At 44.9% G+C, this 19,530-nt stretch overlaps 1 protein-coding gene across 1 annotated transcript in view; it reads right to left on the bottom strand.

The window, feature by feature from the left end:
- The window catches only part of LOC115471580 (deleted in malignant brain tumors 1 protein-like), a 339,289-nt gene that overhangs the window by 281,223 nt on the left and 38,536 nt on the right, over window positions 1-19,530 (bottom strand). The window contains exon 2 of the mRNA XM_030205253.1: window positions 2,497-2,523. Coding sequence (XP_030061113.1) covers window positions 2,497-2,523 — 27 coding nt within the window. The remainder of the gene's footprint in view (window positions 1-2,496; window positions 2,524-19,530) is intronic.

The raw sequence follows: 19,530 nt of genomic DNA, 5'->3' as shown, positions 1-19,530 counted from the left end.
AAGCCTGATATCCAAATACCTAACCTCTCCCCTTCCCTGTTCTCTCTTCTTTAACAATAAATGTTTCTATTGCTTTTTACTAACATGAATGTGTTTTTTTAATCCCAAAACTGAAGAAACTATTCTGTATTCCAGTCAGAAAATGATTGCACTCCATCTCTCATGATCCATAATGTATGCTGTAACTGAAATATTTATCTAATCTCGTTCATGTCAAAAGAGTGCGAGACTTCATTCACATGTCACATAAAATGACCATTCATGCTCTCTAGGGGCATAGCCAGTCCTCCATTTTTCTTGGGGGGGGGGCAGGGGTAAACTGGGGGAGCAACTCATTTCCTCCCCCCATCTTTGTGTTTCACTAATAAGTGTCCTTTTGTTTATGTGTTTTTTGAAAAGTTAAGCAAATGCTTTTTATTTCACCGTTGAACCCCATTTATGATTTTATGAACCTCTATCATTTCCTCTTTCAGTCATCTTTTCTCCGAGCTGAAGAACCTTAACTTGTTTAGCCTTTATTCCTAAGGGAACAGTTTTATCTCCTTAATCATCTTTGTCACCCTTCTCTGAACTCTTTTCTAGTTCTGCTCTATTCTTTTTGAGATGGGCCAACTATTCTTTTTGGGCCAGAGCTTTTTAAAATGCTCAAGTTGTGGTTGCAGCAAGAACTTAAGCACAGGCATAATGATATTCTCTGTTTTGTGCTTCATCCCCTTTGGTATAATCCTTGATATTCTATTTTGTTTTTCAGCCGTGGCACACTGGGCTGAAAATTATAACAAATATTCCACAATGATTCCAAATATCTTTTTTAGGTGGTGACTCCAATTAAGAACCCAACATTTTGTATCTGTATTTGGGATTATTTTCCCTATGTGCATCACTCTTCAGTAGATGTCTGAATCAGAAACCAGGTAAACTATTGTCATACAAATCAATAAAGCAATGGCACAGGAGGGCTCCATTTTTGCCTCAGGCCCCTCCAATTCTCCCAGCCCAAGGATGATGGGCTCTGCCTGCAAAAGTGATCTAAGAACCTCTGCCTTCTCTGATGTTTGACTGGCACTGGGTGCACATTAAACCCTCATGGGCAGCATATTTCTACCGAGGTGAGGGAATTCACAGTATGAAGCAACAAAGATGCATGCAAGAAGCTCAATGAGCCTTCTGAATTGGGTTGCAACAAGGTTTATCAAATGACCTGACATGGGCCTTGTTTCACCAGACGCCTGTGTCAGGGGTTGTAGATATGGTGAAAAGATTCTTAGGGCCTGATGCTCAAAGCAAACTGGGCTTGCAACGTTTCATTTAGACTAGTTTTAGCCAATCTAAATGAAATGTTAATTTGCGGGTAATGCACAGACGTTTTCGGCCACTGCTTTATTGTACATGGAAGCAGTGACCAAAAGTCCCATGCTAATGAGCTTGCTAGTATTAAAATGAGTTTATTAGCAATTCTGTGTCATGCACGGAAAACCCCTGCCCTAAGGACTAGAAACTACCAACAGCTCTTGCATTCACTTTTCATTCATTTGGGGGTTTTTCACAGTTTCATATTTTTCAATATAAGGGGGTCTTTTACTAAGACACACTAGCGTTTTTAGCACACGCTAAAAATAGGCGCGTGCTAAACACTAGAGACACCAATATATTCCTATGGGTGTCTCTAGCTAAAAACACTAGGGCACCAGTAAAAGACACCCTAAGTCACACATTCATTGCACAGAGAATGTTTTAACGTATCAGAACATTTTTATGCCCACTAACAGACTCAGCACGTGTTAAATCAGAGGTTACAATGTGATAAATTGATTTAGTATGCAATAAATTTCTTAAGCCGCACCATCAAACTGAGTTTTTGCTAACGGACGCACATCCCTAATAGTCATAGGTCATTGTGGCTAGCTGTACTGCCATGAAAGCACAGAGGCAGACGGTCTGTGAAATCCAAGATGGAAAACAAACGGAGCAGATCGTAGGCAAACAGAACATGATTTATTAATAGAAACAATTATAATATATGTATACACGCACAAAAACAGCCCAACACAGGCCGTGTTTCGCCCAACAGGGCTGCTTCAGGGACTACACAGTAATCCTTTGCTGTCAAGTATAATAGATATGTGCTCAATATACTGTAATGTAATGTATACTCATTTTCAGAGATACGTGACTGTCGGATTGACTCTAAGTCAGCATTCTACTTTGTGTCATCTCTGATCCAGCTGTTTTTTGAATCAAGATGATCTTCTCTATATTCATTACAGTATATTGAGCACATATCTATTATACTTGACAGCAAAGGATTACTTTCTAGCTGTACTTCCATTACTTGTATCAACCATTCTACCACAGTTTTATTAACAGATTACCATAGTGCAGGTGTGTCTTCAAATCAGAGGGTAAACATAATGACCTTGAAGTACTTAGGCCTCATCATAAGAGTGTGATTTTTTCATTCATTCAATGCAGTGTGTTTCTAGTTAATGTATTTACCTGTCAGCACGAATCCCATAATGGAAACTGGAAAACAGAAATGATATACTGTTAATTCTTCACAAGAAAACACAGTTGAGGAAGATTTTATAGCTCCGCATACATATATCAACAGTCTACAGGGACCTCACGGATAATCTTTTCCCCACAGCTACAAGCAAAACAAGAGGCATCCTCTCTAAGAGGCAAAAGAAGGGGTTGTTTAGGTGGGGCCACAATATTAATATTAATATCAATAGTTTCACAAAGAAACACTGGCCATGGTTTGAGGGCAGAAGGGAATCAATGATTTTGATAAATTTAAGCTTAAGCTGAATGTTGCAAAAGACAGATATTCTGTAAGTATGCGAGTTAGTTTCCCCACTAGATTGGCAGTTTGTGACAAAAGATCAAACACCATTGGTCCTGTCCACAGCAGTGAATGATATGGTGTTTGTTTGGATTTGGTTTTGACCCTTTGAGGTCAAATTAAGGACAATTGCTTTTTTAGGCTTATGTTGTTATGAAAGTTATGGCATTCATTCAGGAGAATCTGCAGGCACGGAGGACTCAAACGTCCCACAGGAGAACACAGATAAAAAGGAGAGGTGGGGGATTGACCACGGGTACCAGAGATTAGAGAGATCTGATCTAAAGTAAAAGCATTTTTGATAAAAGACTCGACACAGCGTTGTGTTTCGGCTGCTAGGCCTGCATCAGGAGTCTAAAAACAAATATACATTTTATGAGTAACAGTAAAATATATATATATAAACATAAAAGGTGAAAATATGCCAATCATAAACATGTATAGGATGTAAATAAATGTACATTTATGAGTAACAGTAAAAGATATATAATATAAAAAAACATGCCAATCATAAAATATGTAAAGGATATAAATAAATTATAATAGTGACAATAATAGCTTTAAACAAAATATTTTGTGCATGGTAAAATGATAATAAATATTGTGAGTAAATTATGACATAGCAATTGCAAGTGATACTTGAAAATATGTGAATGAAAAGCGACATAGCTTAGAGACTAACAACTGTGCATGAACATACTGAGAAAACACTGACTGTTAAGGTTGCTTGGCTTTTCTCCTATAGGGGCCCTTTTACTAAAGGATTGCCATGTGGCAACCCAGAACTACTGCCAGACTAACATGGGTGCCAGCGGTAATTCCACCCCCAGCATGCGCCATTTCTGGCACTAGCAGAAATATTGAAAAAATATTTCCACAGGGAGTTATCCGGCGATACATCATGCACTGCCTGGTTACTGCCAGGTTAGCACGGAGCCCTTACTGCCACTTCAATGGGTGGCAGTAAGTGCTCCCTGCCGAAATAGCCGCACAGCAAGTGTGAACTTACTGCACAGCCATTTCATTTTTTGGCCTTTTTACCTTCTTCAGGGGCCCTGGCATGTGGCAAAAACGGTCACTGTTGCTAGCGTAGGGCCCATTTTATCGCAGCTTAGTAAAAGGGCCCCTTAATGAGGGCAGTGATCAGCATCAGGGCACTGAGGCTCTGATGAATGAGAGAAGGGGCTCAAGGAATGCAGGTGTGAGAGAGCCTTCAAATGTGTGCCACATACTCCAAATGACAGACTTGGCATCTCTGCAGTACAAGTACTTAACACCTCAATTGTCTGTGCTCCAGCAGAAAGTGAGCCTGCAGGGTGGCTGTCAGCAGTGTTTCTAACCCATTAGCTTAAATGAGACAAGGCAGATTAACTATAGTTAAAAACAAGGCACTTGTGATCCCAGCAGGAACGATTCACAATTATATGATACTAGTATAAAAGGCCCGTTTCGGTAGGCAATGAAACGGGCGCTAGCAAGGTAATCCCCGCAGTGTCCTTCCTGTCTCCCCTGCCCCCCCTGCAGCCACCCATCTGGTCTCAGGACCCCCTCCCCACCAACCCTCCTCTGCCCCTGCAGCCACACAGGTGCAGCGGCCCTTCTCTCTCCCCTGCTCCCCCTGCAGCCACCCATGTCCAGCAACACTCCTCTCCCCCTGCAGCTACCCATGTCCAGTGACCCTCCTCTCCCCTGCCCTCCTGCAGCCACCCATGTCCAACGACCCTCCTCTCCTTTCCCCTTGCCCCCCCTGTAGCCACCCATGTCCAGCGACTCTCCTCTCCCCCTGCCCCCCCTGCAGCCACCCATGTCCAGCAACACTCCTCTCCCCCTGCAGCTACCCATGTCCAGTGACCCTCCTCTCCCCTGCCCTCCTGCAGCCACCCATGTCCAACGACCTTCCTCTCCTTTCCCCTTGCCCCCCCTGTAGCCACCCATGTCCAGCGACTCACCTCTCTCCCTTGCCCCCCCTGCAGCCACCCTTGTCCAGCGACCCTCCTCTCCCCCTGCCCCCCTGCAGCGTCCCTTCTGTCTCCCCTGCCCTCCCCTGCAGCCACCCATCTGGTCTCAGGACCCCCTCCCCACCTCCCTCTTCCCTGCCCCCCCTGCAGCCATCCATGTCCAGCGACCCTCCTTTCCCCCTGCAGCCACCCATGTCCAGCGACCCTCCCCCTTCGGCACATCACCCAAGCCCCTAACCCCCCTCGGGCACATCAACCCCCTCGCCACCCGCAGCCGCCAATACTAATGCTGTCCGGCTGCTGCTGCGTCTCCTGTTGAGCAGCAGCGGCCGGTACAAAAAGAAAAAAGCCAAAAAAAGATTTTAAACCTGAAACACAGCTCCGTTTGCAGCCATCTGGCATTGGCTGTCATCTCTGCAGCTGCTCCTCCTCCTCTCCCCTCTGACGTCACTGCGCTCCTCCGGGGTCTTCCTGCAGGGGCAGTGACGTGGAGGGGAGAGGAGGAGCGGCTGCAGTGACAAAATCAATGCCAGATGGCTGTCTATGGAGCCGCGTTTCAGGTTAAAAATCTTTTTTTGGCTTTTTTCTTTTTGTACCGGCCGCTGCTGCTCCACAGGAGAAGCAGCAGCGGCTGGACAGCGTTAGTATTGGCGGCTGCGGGTGGCGAGGGAGTTGATTGCCCGGGGGGGTAGGGGCTTTGGTGATGCGCTAGGGGGAGGGTCTTGGGTGATGCATCGAGGAGGGGGTAGGGGCTTGGGTACTGCGCCGGGGCGGAGGGGCTTGGGTGTTGCACCGAGGGGGGGGGGGGGGCACTGAGACTGATTGGTAGGCAGGGGGAGGAGTACTCCTCCCCCTGCCTGGCTCGCGGTTTTGCAGGGCAGGGGCTTGGGTGTTGTGCCGAGGGGGGGCACTGACAGCTGTTTCTCAGGCAGGGGGAGGAGAAGGGAAACTACTCCTCCCCTTGCCTTGGAATCAGCTGTCAGTGACATCACTGACGTCAGTGCATTCTAAACTACCTAGCAGACCACCTCCGAGGGAGCCACAGTACCAGGCACATTAGAATGTTGGAGGTGAGAATTATTATATAGGATTCACTTATTCTGTGGATGGTCTTCCCTTTCCAAATGTTTGCTAAAAATGGCCAGCTTAAGGCTCTAACTCATTACCTTCCCATAAATATAGAATGGGAAAAGGTCTTACTGAATCAGTATCTATACTTCTTCTTCCTAAAATGGATCATTTGAAAGAGCAATAATGTATTCTTTGAAATAATTATACTGAAAAGGAAGCATGGATTATTGCTGATATGATGTCGAGGAAATGCAATTTCTTTAGCTAAACTGAATCTATTGGCCAATCAATACCCAAGTCATTATTTTCATAACAGCCAAATTAAGTTGAGCTAAAAATAAATGCTCAGAGTTAGGGGCCTGTAATGAGTTATGTTGTGTGGAAGACAGAGACAGGAGATCTTCTGTCATTACAAGTCAGTGAGCTGTCATTAGAAGTCAGTGAGTGAACAACCTTTTTTTTTTAAGATTAAAACAGGTCACAGTGCTTTTATGGCCTATACTTCTCTAACTCCAAAGTACATTACACAAAGAAACAGAGAATATAACAGCAGAAAAGCCCAAAATTGACCTCAGGTTTTCCTTCACTTCTCTTTAAGAGAATTTTTGGCTGTAGAAGAAGGATACTAAACATTTCTCTCTTTTTCCTTACCTCTACAGATCTCCTTCTAACACACAAGCTTTGCATAATAGTAAAAAGGACCTATGTAAGAGAGACCCCTGAAGCTTAGGAGACCCTGTGAATTTGGAGACCTCTAAATATCTGGACATCAGGATAAATTAGAATGCTCTGGAGGATTCAATGAAAAGAGTAAGTCCTAAGTTAGGAAATCAGACAGCATACAGAAAGTGAATCAGCTTCCTAGCTTGGCATGCTATTGCTCTTAGATGGGTTCATACAGTACAAAGAAGAGAAATTTCTCCAAAAGGAAGGATTTTACTGGAAACACCTTTTAGATGTGTGAGTAATAACCGTCTCCTTGCTCTTAAGGAGGTTCATACAGTACAAAAAGGAATTTCTCCAAGAGGGAGTAGTTTTGTGCAGTCAGCTCTTAGAAGTGTGAGTAACTAACACAGGCATCACTAAAAAATAGTTCATCACCCCAGTTTGACCAGGTAAGTAGTTCTGGAGGAAAGTAGCTGGCCAGAGTGCCTCCTTGTCCTGCATTTTGCAAACTCCCCTCACCCTGCCACTGCCAAGGTTCAGTAACTATTTTTTCTCTTCCTTCTTCCCGTTCATCACCGGCATTGTCAGCGATCAAGACAGGCTGGTCCCAGAAGCTTTCTTAATTGCAAGTTCCCGCCTATGCAGGGACAGGAAGTTGCATCAGAGGAGGCAGAACACTGCAGAAAAAAATGCTTCCAGGAGCAGCCCACCTTGAATCGTTTCGCTGACAGTGCCGGCAGTGAACGGGAAGTTTGGAGGAGTGCCAAGGGAGAGGAGGAAAGGAATGGAAGAGAGGCAGGTGGAAGACACCAGACCTTGGGAGGAGGGAGGGGAGGGGGAGGGGGAACTGGTGAAGGAAAACAAAAGTGCCTGACTATGGTGCTGGTGGGGAGGGAGAGAGATGCTAGACAGGATTGGGGGGAGTTGACCTGGAGAAAAGAGAGAGATTGGATAGGGCAGTGGGGAAGAAAGTGGGAGCCATGGAGGGACGGAAAGAGAGAGAGAGAGAGAGAGAGAGAGATGCTGGAACCAAGGGAGGTGGGAAGACAGGTTAGCAGAGGGAAAAGAGATGGGGAGGGGAGCAGGGAAGAGCGGGAGAGATGCTGGCCGTGGGATGAGGGGTTCAGGAGGAGAAAGGGAAGGGGGTGGAGGAGAGCCGAACACAAAATGGTGCAGGGACACAGGGGGAGGTGCTGAACCTGGAGGGGAGGTTAAGGATAGGGACACAGAGGGCAGATGTTAGGACAGATAGGGAAGCAGAGGGAATGATGATAGACATGGAGAGAAAAAAAAGGTCAAATGAACCAGAGACCCTGGAAGAGCAGAAGATGGGACACAGGGATGTGGGAAAGTTTAGTTTATTCATTTGTATTCCATATATAACTATCCTGCTTATAATCGAAAGAGAAAAACGCCTATATTGCGACCCAAATCGGGAGATGGGTGTCTTTCTCCCATGGGCGCCCAAATTGGTATAATCGAAAGCCGATTTTGGGCGTTTCCAACTGCAATCCGTCACAGAAACGGGTAAAGTTGACGGGGGCGTGTCGGAGGCATGGTGAAGGCGGAACTGGGGCATGGTTATCGGCCGAGGAGAGATGGGCGTCTTTAGCTGATAATCGGAAAAAAAAAGGCGTTTTTACCGCGATTTTGGGTCACTTTTTTTGGACCCTTTTTTTCACAAACAGGTCCCAAAAAAGTGCCCCAACTGACCAGATGACCACTGGAGGGAATCGGGGAAGACCTCCCCGGACTCCCCCAATGGTCAATAACCCCCTCCCACCAAAAAAACCCCACATTAAAAACTTTTTTTCCAGCCTCTATGCCAGCCTCAAATGCCGTACCCACTTCCATGACAGCAGAATGTGTTCTATCCTGTGACAGCCTTTCCCTGGTTCTGATGTGGCTCTCGGGTGAGTGTGACACCTTTTCTGTTATGCGCACTGCACATCAGCAATGCATTGTGGTGGGTGTAGGGTATTGGGCTCCGTGATTCCACTAGCTTGTGGCAAATGCTCACGATGTTGGTAGTTGGTAGGCTCTACTCCCATGGTGCTTTCCCCCCTGCTTACTGGGTCAGAGTGTGCCCTGTTTTGTTTCCGGTAGTCCATGAGGTGGTGGCCATTTTTGTAAGCCACGTTATAGAACTTAGTTCTTACCTTGGATGTGGCTGAAAGGGGGCATTGTACACCATTCTGCCAGCTCGGACCTACTGCTAATCTCAGTACCAGGGAGACGTTGCCAGTGGGGCACAACCTCTGATCTGCAGTTAACTGTGAGTAAGTGTGCTTATTCCAATAAAGGACGTTTTCGGAGAGATTAGTCTTCAGGTGTCAACTGGTGTGCCAATGTTATATAGCAGCAACAAGTCCTAGAGACCTGCGTGTATGCAGGTCCCTGGAGCACTTTTAGTGGGTACCGCAGTGCACTTCAGCCAGGTGGACCCAGGCCCATCCCCCCTACCTGTAATACTTGTGCTGGTAAATGGGAGGCCTCCAAAACCCACTGTACCCACATGTAGGTGCCCCCTTCACCCCTAAGAGCTATGGTAGTGTTGTACATTTGTGGGTAGTGGGTTTTGGGGGAGGGGGGTTGGGTGCTCAGCACCCGTGGTAAGGGAGCTATGCATGTGGGAGCATTGTCTAAAGTCCACCGCACTGACCTCTAGGGTGCCCAGTTGGTGTCCTGGCATGTCAGGGGGGCGAGTGTACTACGAATCGTGGCCCCTCCCACGACCAAATGGCTCGGATTAGGACATTTTTGAGCTGGGCGGTTTTAGTTTCCATTATCGCTAAAAAAAACAAATGCCCAGCTGAAAAACGTCCATTTTTTCAAAAATACGGTCTGTCCCGCCTCTTCACGTACCCGTTTTCAGACATAGACGCCCATGGAGATAGGCGTTCACGTTTGATTATGCCCCTCCACATGGATAACACAGAAACATACACAATCTCAAACAAAATAATGCAAAAACACACAAATTGCTTTCAAAACAATAAAAACAATTTTTAAAAAATTCCATCTTCTACAAAATAAATTAACCTCCAGAGACTGCTAAAAAAAAGTACCCATAATTCTCATTCTAGAATGCTAAACAGAATAAGTGTGTTTTTAGTAATTTTTTAAATTTTATTAGTATCTGATAGCAGCCTGCTCTGTCTCGGCAAAGAGTTCCACAGCTATGGAAAATGTTTCTTTGGCCTCTTTTTTTCAAAACAAATGCTGGGAAGATGGATGGAATTAGAGGAGGGGGCTAATGGAACAGAGCAGAAGATGACTGGAAATTGGTGATTGAGTTGGGGAGTATTGTGGGGACAATAGATAGGAGAGAGAGAACCTTTCAAGGGGATAGTGAGGATCTGGCAATTGGTAGGTATGAGCGGTAGGGGGGGAGGGGTGTTGATGGGTTGGGATAATGAGTGAAGATGTGAAATGAAGGGAAGGCTGAGACATAATGTGAATGACCTGAAAGACTGGAGAGAGGATGAGAACCATTGAAAATAGGTGGGGAGAGCTGTGAGAGGAAGGTCTCTGAAAGGGTTGAGTGAGGGTAGGTTTAAAAGATGGTGAAAGAGAGGCAATAAAAGATGAGGTAGAAGGCAAGAGATTAGAAGAATCGCCTTAAGGCATGGGGAGAAAGGGATGGAACTGGTGAAAGGATGAGGGGCAGTAGAGGGTAGGTGAGGGCTGAGAGAGAGTACAGAGGATGTTGGGCAGACTGGATTGACCAGTCAAGTGTTTTTCTGCCATCATCTACTATGTTACTATGAAATGGAAGACTAGGGAGTGAGTGAACGATGGAGTGGGGGGGGGGGGGGACTAGGCAAATGGGGAAAGAGAGAGGCAGAGGGAGCAAGGGGAATGCTGGAAAGGGGATGAGAGAAAGATGGGAATAGCTGATAGATGAGAGGTAAAAAGGAGGACACTAAGAAGAGGGTTAGAGAAAGAGAGAATTAGCATAAAATCAGATAGGGGAATATAAAGGCAGAGAAAAGAAAAGTGGGGAAAAAGCATAGAAAAATCAATGTAGAGAAGGAAAAGAAGAGAGAGAAGAAATGGAAAGGTAAACCTGGAAAATAATTTAGGAGAAAACTGACACAAGGAAAGTGGAAAAGAAACTGGGACCACCCCAATTAGAAATAAAATGCCAGGCAACAAAGGTAGGAAATAAAAATATTTGTTTTAATACTTTTTAAGGTTTGGGATGTGTCTGCTTTGGAAAATGTACAATTTTTCCATTTCTGTATATTGTAAAGTACAGGAGAAAATACATTTCTGTTTCTCTTTTACCAGTATTGCACTGCTTATAGAGTCCAGCTTATGGTTTGGTAAGTTTGCTGTATAGTTTTGAATGTCTTTTTGCAGGATTTTTTATTGTTTTGCAAAGTTTCTGACCTTATTTAAAAGAAGACCCTTGGCACTCAAAATAACAATGCTGAAGACTAAATGGTCTCCACATCCTGTAGAGTCATCACATGAATGAAAACCCATTTGATTTAATTGGTGTCTGGCAGTAAAAGGAGCATGTACTGTTCCTGTGGTGATATTCACAATTTGTTTTTTGTATGGCGACTTGTAAGAGGGACAACTCTATCGTTTGGGAATATGGATTGTGTGATACAGAACTGGAGCTGCAGGGTTTATATTGAGGTTCTGACCAATCCTGTAGAGAATCCACTCCACACAGAAGAACTTGCTGAATGATGCTATCAATTATAATGGTGGTTTTACCTGGTAGCTGAATAGCTTGGGGGAGGGGAGGGTTTCTTTATGCATAGATGGCCATGGTATCTTTTATTCCTAATTTTAAAAAGGGAACTGAGGGGACGGTTGTGTGATGTAGTGTGCATGATGTGTGGAAATATCACTGTGGAAATGCTCCAAAACCAGCCATTGGGATGTCTGGGGGTCATCATTCTTAGTAGACTGGCCACACAGACATCCCAGCAGAGTAACCTACACATAAAAGGCCCCAGGTACACATTTCACCATAACTCCCTTATATTGTATAGTGAACCCTACAGGAGCAGAAACGTACCTACCGTACCTCACTGTACACCACTACAATAGCTCTCATGCTTGCTGGTGTCACATATATGTAGGTACAGTAGGTATTTAGTGTATTTTGGAGGGCTTGTACATTCCACCACAAGTTAGAGTGAGATATGGTCATGGGTTCCCTTCTCTACAGTCCAGTGCACTGACCACTAGGCTAGTTCTGGGACCTGCTTGCTGCTCTAATAGGAATGACCATCATATGTGAAGCTGTCATAGAGCCTGATATGTACTGTGTTTGTCACATCTTAGGGGGCTGGGAGGGGGGTCAGTGATCACTGGAAGAGTAAGGGGGCTATGCCTTAATCCTTCCAGTGGTCATTTAGGGCACCTTTTGGTTACTTAGTCATGATTTAAACATATGTAGTCAAAAACATCTTAATTTTGGCCCTAGATATTTTCATTTTGATCCATTATTGCAGAAAAATTTCTATCTTTTGGGGCTGCCCATGTCCCATCACAGTAGTAGGCTCAGGCTGCTCCTGCTTAGCTCACCACTTGTCTCCTCCAGAGAGAGAGAGAGAGGGAGGGAGAGAGAGAGGGAGAGGGAGAGAGAGAGAGAGAGAGAGAGAGAGGGAGGGAGGGAGGGAGAGAGAGAAGGCAGCTGCAGCTACCTCAGGTAGTTCCAAAGTTTTTGCAAGGGAACATTTCCCTGTGTGACTCATTTAAGTATCTAGGAGTCATATTGGATTTGGAGCTCAGGTTTGAAGAACAGATTTCAAGGGTGGTAAGGGGAGGTTTTTCTATGCTACGAATGCTTAGGTTGGCAAGATCTTATTTTGATGCTGATTCTCTGCATATGATATTGCATTCCTTGGTAATCTCTTGACTGGATAACAGAAATGTTATCTATTTGGGTCTACTACTACTACTACTTAACATTTCTAGAGCGCTACTAGGGTTACGCAGCTCTGTACAGTTTAACAAAGAAGGACAGTCCCTGCTCAAAGGAGCTTACAATCTAAAGGACGAAATGTCAAGTTGGGGCAGTCTAGATTTCCTGAATAGAGGTAAAGTGGTTAGGTGCTGAAGGGGACATTGAAGAGGTGGGCTTTGAGTAAGGATTTGAAGATGGGCAGGGATGGGGCCTGGCGTATGGGCTCAGGGAGTTTATTCCAAGCATGGGGTGAGGCGAGGCAGAAAGGGCGGAGTCTGGAGTTGGCGGTGGTGGAGAAGGGTACTGAAAGGAGGGATTTGTCGAGAGCGGAGGTTACGGGTAGGAACGTAAGGGTAGTGGCGTTCCTGGGGGGGCTGGCACCTGGGGCGGATCGCCGATGTGCCCCGTCCCCCCCGATTCAGAGCGGATCTCCCCCGGCAAAAGGACACCCCCGCGAAGGAACCCCCGCCGGGTGCACGCCGCCGGGGGGGGTGCCGCGCGCGCCTGTCCTCTGTTGTTCCATGCTTCTTCTCTGCCCCGGTTCCTGTTCCGGGGCAGAGAAGAAGCATGGAACAATGGAGGACAGGCGTGCGCGGCACCCCAGCCCCTCCCCGGCGGCATGCACCCGGGGCGGACCGCACCCACCGCCCCCCCTAGGAACGCCACTGCGTAAGGGGAGATGAAGGTAGAGAGGTAAGGAGGGGCTGCAGATCGAGTGCATTTGTAGGTTAGTAGGAGAAGCTTGAACTGTATGCGATACCTGATCGGAAGCCAGTGAAGTGACTTGAGGAGAGGGGTGATATGAGTATATCGGTCCAGGCGGAAGATAGGACGTGCAGCAGAGTTCTGAATGGACAGAAGAGGGAATAGATGGCTAAGTGGGAGGCCAGTGAGGAGTAGGTTGCAGTAGTCAAGGCGAGAGGTAATGAGAGAGTGGATGAGAGTTTGGGTGGTGTGCTCAGAGAGGAAAGGGCGAATTGGGTCTCCCAATTAGTTTGAAACAGCGGTTGAGAACTTTGCAGAACTCGGCTATAAGGTTACTGGGGGGTGTGGAGATAAGAACATTATCACTGGTTACCAATTGAATATTGGGCAGAGTATAAAGTATTGACACTAGTACACAAGGTACTATATGAAGGGGTTCTTTTTTACCTGGCTTCTATTGTTCAATGTTATGTTCCTGGGAAAAGGTTGAGATTGGGCTCTGGTCTCTTGCTTAGAGTGCCAAGTAATAAACAGGCACGGATAACGATGACTAGCGAGTGTACTTTTTTTTGGAAGGCTCCTATGCATTTGTATCCCACATTTTCCCACCAATTATGGAATCAGCTCCCTATAGAGTTAAGTACAGAGGCCTCACCTAAACTTACTTTAAAATATTAAAAAAAAAAAAAAAAAAGCTTTTAAGCAAAACTGAGGTAATTGGGAAATCTGCAGATGTGGATATTAGCACTTTATCTTATGTTATGGATATATGGAGGGTGATTGCCTAGGATGAATGTGTCTTTCCTATTATTGATGGTGTTATTTACCGTGTGTGTGTATATATATATATAATTTAATTGAAAACCACTTTGACTATGTAATACTGGTATTGGAGATTCCCTGCTGTGAATCTTAGATACTTCCTCTGGCTGGAATATATCTGGATATAGGCATCCTTTAAATCAAGAGAGCATAGCCAATCATTTTCCTGAATTATGGGGATTAAGGTGCTTAAAGAAACCATCCTGAACTTCTCTTTGGCCAGATACCCGGTGAACCAGCTCAACCACATTGGTCTGTAAAAGGGAAGAGAGCTCCTGTAGAAGCAATTCCTGGAGCTAAGAGCTTAACTTTGACACCCTCAGGGGCAATTTGGAGGGAATCCTTGGCAATGGAGGGTGTAACTCATACAGACTATTTTGAGAACCTACTGTGGATAAAGTGGAGCAAAGAAAGTTGCCTTATTCTTGTTCACATCATATTTGAGTTCCTGAGGAAGTTTTCACGAAACCCTGCAGAGTTGGACTCTCTATGATTTATCAAGAGCGCAGGAGCGCCTTGATGTGAGGACAACTAAATCGTTGGAATTGGCCTAAAAAAAAGAACAAAAGTATTTGGAAAGGACAAGGACTAAGCAACTGTTATATTTTACCCTGCTGGAGTGTAACATTGAAGATCTTATTGGAGTGACCTACTGAACACCCAGGAGGGGAACTGCTTGCTACAAAACAATAAGTGCCCAATTGCTATTATAAGTAAAAGAGGCCTCTTATTTTTGATATATATGTATGAGGATAAATGGAGTTATAGATAGAATTGATTAACTCAGACATTTTTGGACAATTTTTAGATTTTCAGATTAAGTTATTCACTTTTTGGTGATATGAGCACATGTATGTGGTTTTTGCTTACACAAAATATTAACCACGAAGTTCTATGATTGAGAAGCTTGTCCACCCTTAGAGACATAAATCACGTTGGTGTAGTCTCGCTTGGGTGAGTTTATACTCTGAGAACTCTCCACCTTCACAAAAAAATTATTTATTTAGGTTGAGAGTGTTGGGTTGATTTCCTTTTCTATCTATAGTTTACTCCATTCCATGATTCTCTGGTTTTTGGGATATTTGACCCTCCTACGGCTAAGTCATATAACATCTACTTTCACTGCAACTATGCTCTCCTGGAGCCAGTCAAAGTTTGTCCCCTGCTTTGACTAAGGAGCTAACTGGGACTTGTGACCTTTCTGCCTTCTGGGCCTTCTGGGAAAGGTGGGTAGAAAGAGGGCCCCTATGCCTATGAGAGTAATAGTGTCTCCTTGGACCTGTGCCCGAGTACCTTTTGGAAGAAGAGGTCACAGCAAGAGTGGACTGGGAGAGTGACTTGATGGTATTAGTTCTCTTCTTAATGAGGTTGGCAACCTCCTTCACCTTGTCACCAAAAAGATTATCACCCCGGCAGAGGACATCTGCCAGCTTCTCCTGAAATGCTGGTTCTAGGTCTGAGGCACACAGCCAGGTGCCTACCCTGGGTTTGGTAGCATGGAATGTTGCAGCTATTTGGGTTTCTGCCAGGTACTTGTGACCTGGATTGACCACTGTTGGAAGCAGAATACTGGGCTAGATGGACCATTGGTCTGATCCAGTATGGCTATTCTTATGTTCTTATGAGTCTTTGCATCACAGTACTCTACAGTGGAGGCTCTGGATGCCACATCAAAGCATTATAGGTTGCCTGTGCCATGTACTTTTGGTACGTCCACTGCTTGGCTACTAATTGGTGGAACTCTGCAGCCTGCTTGGGTGGTAAGTCCACCAAATTTGTTGCACTGTTTCTGGTAAGAATGTATGCAGGAGAGTAGCATAGCATTCTGAAACACCTTACTCCAAAAAGACTCCAAAATCCTAGCATCCCTCCTTGAGGGCATCAAGGAGTGAGTCTTTGGAACTTTTGGCTATTTTGAGAATTGAGTCAATGACTATAGAGCGGTGCAGAATAAGGAGCTTTTTGAATCTGGGAGCCCTCTGGAATCTACACTGAGAGTCAGCCTTCTTATGAATAGCCTATACAGAGAGAGGGATCTCCCAGTGCTTATCTGGGTGTTGTGCAGGGGCAAAGTCCAGCATTTCTGCCCTGGATATTTTTACCTGCAACCTCCAATTTAAATGGGATGGACTGAGCCATCTCCCTAATAAAATTGGTAAAGAAGAGCTTCTCAGAGGGACACATTCTCCTTTCTTGAGGAGAGGATGGATCTGAAAGAAGGTCCAAAGATCCTTCTTTCGAGAGAACCTGAAGTTCTTTCTCAGAATCCCAGAAGCACGCCATATCAGACTCAGTGTAATAGTCCTCTGTCTGAGTGTGTACCTGCCTAGGATGACTGGACTCATGGTCAGGCTCTAGACGAGAGCACCAAGGAATGGCATGGAATTTGGGCCTTGAGGAAGCTCCCCCAGCCTGAGGGGTTAGAGATCAACACTATCTCGGCTGGTACCAACCCTGACGCCTCTTCAGGCAATAGTGTCGATGCATGACCCACAAAAACAGCATAGGTCTCCTGGATGGGCTGGACTCACATCATGCCTGATATTGACATCTTCAATGCCTCGGCATTGCGTTGGGTGAGAAGACACCCCAGCAAATCTTGGAGCATGACTTGGAACTGCTCCTCAGAGTCAGGCACTGGTAAATGCAGGAGCAGAGTCAGAGTGGTCAGGTCCATGGAGGGTATTGGGGCTGAATTGGAAGGCTGGCTCTGGCCCAAAAGAGGCTGGCACATTGGCACTGAATCCTTGGAGAGGGAACTACCCTTACCGGGTGGATTTTTCTAGGGTAGTGACAATGCCGATACCCTGCTGCTTCTAGCACCATGCCTCAAAGGGGACCAATGCTGATGCTTCTGGGCCTCCACCCGACACGTGGCACCAGAATCCCTCAGCGCCAATAAGGATGATGTTGAATCCTTACAGGTCCTCGGTGCGGGATCTGAGGATACTCGGCCCTGATGGACACTGCTGATGCTCAGTGTTGAGGCAGGTGGAAAACTCCTCAATGCTGATACATCCCCAATGTTCTATGCAGCTCCAGGGGCCATGGGGACCAATGCCAAAGTTGATGGGCCGGACTTCTTGACGCAAAAAATATTTGTGCACTGCGCCTCATGACTCCTGATGGTTATTTTCAACATGAGCTGACAGAGGTTACAAAACAAATATCATGGTCAAGCCCCAGGCATGACAGGCACCAGTTATGAATGTCAGTCGGTATCATGGTCCTGCCATGCTGGCGGCACTTTTTAAAATCATTGGACATGTCAGGGAAGATAGCTGAAAATGAAAGAAAATAGTTATTTGATGGAGCTATCAGGCCTAAAGGGGCTGACAAGCTGCAGAAAATATTGGAAACTTAAAAGTGCTGAAAAACACTTAAGAGCTATGAAAAGGGGCACAGAGAAGGGAATACTGGTGTCATGCAGCACTTGCAGAATGCCTCAGAGAATACGACATGAACTATGAGAGAGGCAGAAAGAGAGACGGGACAGCATGTCTTCACTGCTCTGTGGATGAAGAAAGATTGGTCCTGCACTGCTGCAATGGGTGGAAGGCATATTTGCACGCATGGTATGGTCTTCTAGAAGCTTCTCCACACAGGGGCTCCATCAATGACATCGCACATCTGCAAGCATATTCTGTCCTACTTGTCCTCAGAGAATTATAATAATCACTTCTTATGATTGTAGCTAGTTGTGAGCTATGGGACAGCAAGATGATATAAGAAGGCCTGGGGATAGTGAGTACTTTTGGGGATGAATGGATGGCCATGACGTACTACTATTGGCACAGACTTTGTTATTAAGATTTGCAGCTTTAGAGGACTGAACTTTAAACAGGTCTGTTTGTCTCCAGCTCTCTCTGTCCAGTGAACAAAATAATCAATAATACCCAGCAGAAAAAAAAAGGTAACATTGTTTTTGTACAAGTCATCAATGAAAAGTCACTTTGAATAATGTCTTTAGTTCTGCAGATCATATCTTTGTAAAGGCATTGAAAGAACAGGTGTGGTTCAGAGAGGCCACTAAACTGGTGCAGACAGAGCTAGTGCAAGGGTATTAGGTGCTCTGGGCAAACCTTCAGGCTTGCCCCCTCTCAATAACTTAGGCCCTTTCCCCCCAGCCCCAATAATCATAATCGCCCAATAAAGATTTTAGGAGTTAATTTAGACAGCCAACTATCGTTCTCTTCAGGTTTCATTGTTGGTCAATCAATAGAAATCAAACAAAATAAAACATGGATAAGATGATACCTTTTTTATTGGACATAACTTAATACATTTCTTGATTAGCTTTCGAAGGTTGCCCTTCTTCGTCAGATCGTCAGATTGTTGGTCAAGAAATCTTGTTTTGTTCTGAGGCAAATTTGTTCAGTCCATTCCTTTTTTGATAGGTCTTCTCTCTGTTTACTTATTCACTGTTTGGTGCTTTCCCGTTTAGATTATTGTAATTTGGTTCTTTTTGACATTCCACAATACCAATTGCACCAACTTCAGGTTACTCAGAACACTGCTCTTTAAATTCTCTATGGGGCTAAAAACAATGTAACACCCTTCTTATGAAACACTGATTACCCATTCATTTTCATTTACTGTTTATTATTATCTATGTCTTTTCTTATTTTTCATTCTGGTTCATCTTTTTCCAACAGTTTCCTTCTTCCCTACCAACTGATGTACTCTGCATTCTGCTAATCAGCATTTCCTTGTTGTCCCCTCTCACCTCCAGATTCATTGTGCATGAATTTGTTCTGTCTGCTTTAGTGTTCTTTCTCCTACCTTATGGAATTTGTTCTTTCTCCTACCCTATGGAATTCTGTACCTCGATATCTTCGCTCTGAACTATCTTTTCTTAAATTGAAAACTGTACTGAAAGCTTATTATTTTCACTGTGCTTTTCCTTCCACCGCAGCTTGATCCCTTTTTGCTCTCTAGTAGATCTCTCTCCCCCCCCCCCCCTCCGCACTTCCTCCCTCCCTTTTGTATCCTTACTTACTTATGTAAATTTTGGTCATTTGTTTCCCTATTCCTTATTATTGTTTACTTGTAACCTAGTTCCTATTGTATCTTTCCTGACCCCCATGTATTGTTATTTTTAACTTTGGAAACTGTTTAGATATATCTACTATTTGCGGTATATAAAATAAAGATGAAATGTGAACTGCTTCGTAAATAAATTGTGACTTTTAGTGTTCAACATTCCAATCAGCTGAAATTGTGAATGGATCTTGAATTGTGCATGGTGGAAAGAAAGTGACCTCTGAATGCTTTTGTCGGAGGGTAGGGAGTCAGTGTGTTCCTTATCTTTTGCACTGGGATCTGTTTGCTCAGAAAACAGCTCCTGCTGCAATTCCAGGTCTGATATTAGGTAATTTCAGCAATGGTTACATGAGACCTCAAACTCTTTGATCCTCAGCTTCACGTCTGAATTGAAGCAGAGTGCTGGAACTGAATTTTCTGAGAACTACATCAGAGTCAAGGGGGAAGGTGTTTATCCAAACAAGTGGCCCACACATGGCTGTGTGGAG

This window comes from Microcaecilia unicolor, chromosome 6 (assembly GCF_901765095.1).
Source record: "Microcaecilia unicolor chromosome 6, aMicUni1.1, whole genome shotgun sequence".
In the NCBI taxonomy this organism is placed as follows: Eukaryota; Metazoa; Chordata; class Amphibia; order Gymnophiona; family Siphonopidae; genus Microcaecilia; species Microcaecilia unicolor.
The sequence above is the reverse complement of the archived record's forward strand: the minus strand, read 5'-3'. Positions and strand labels throughout refer to the sequence as shown.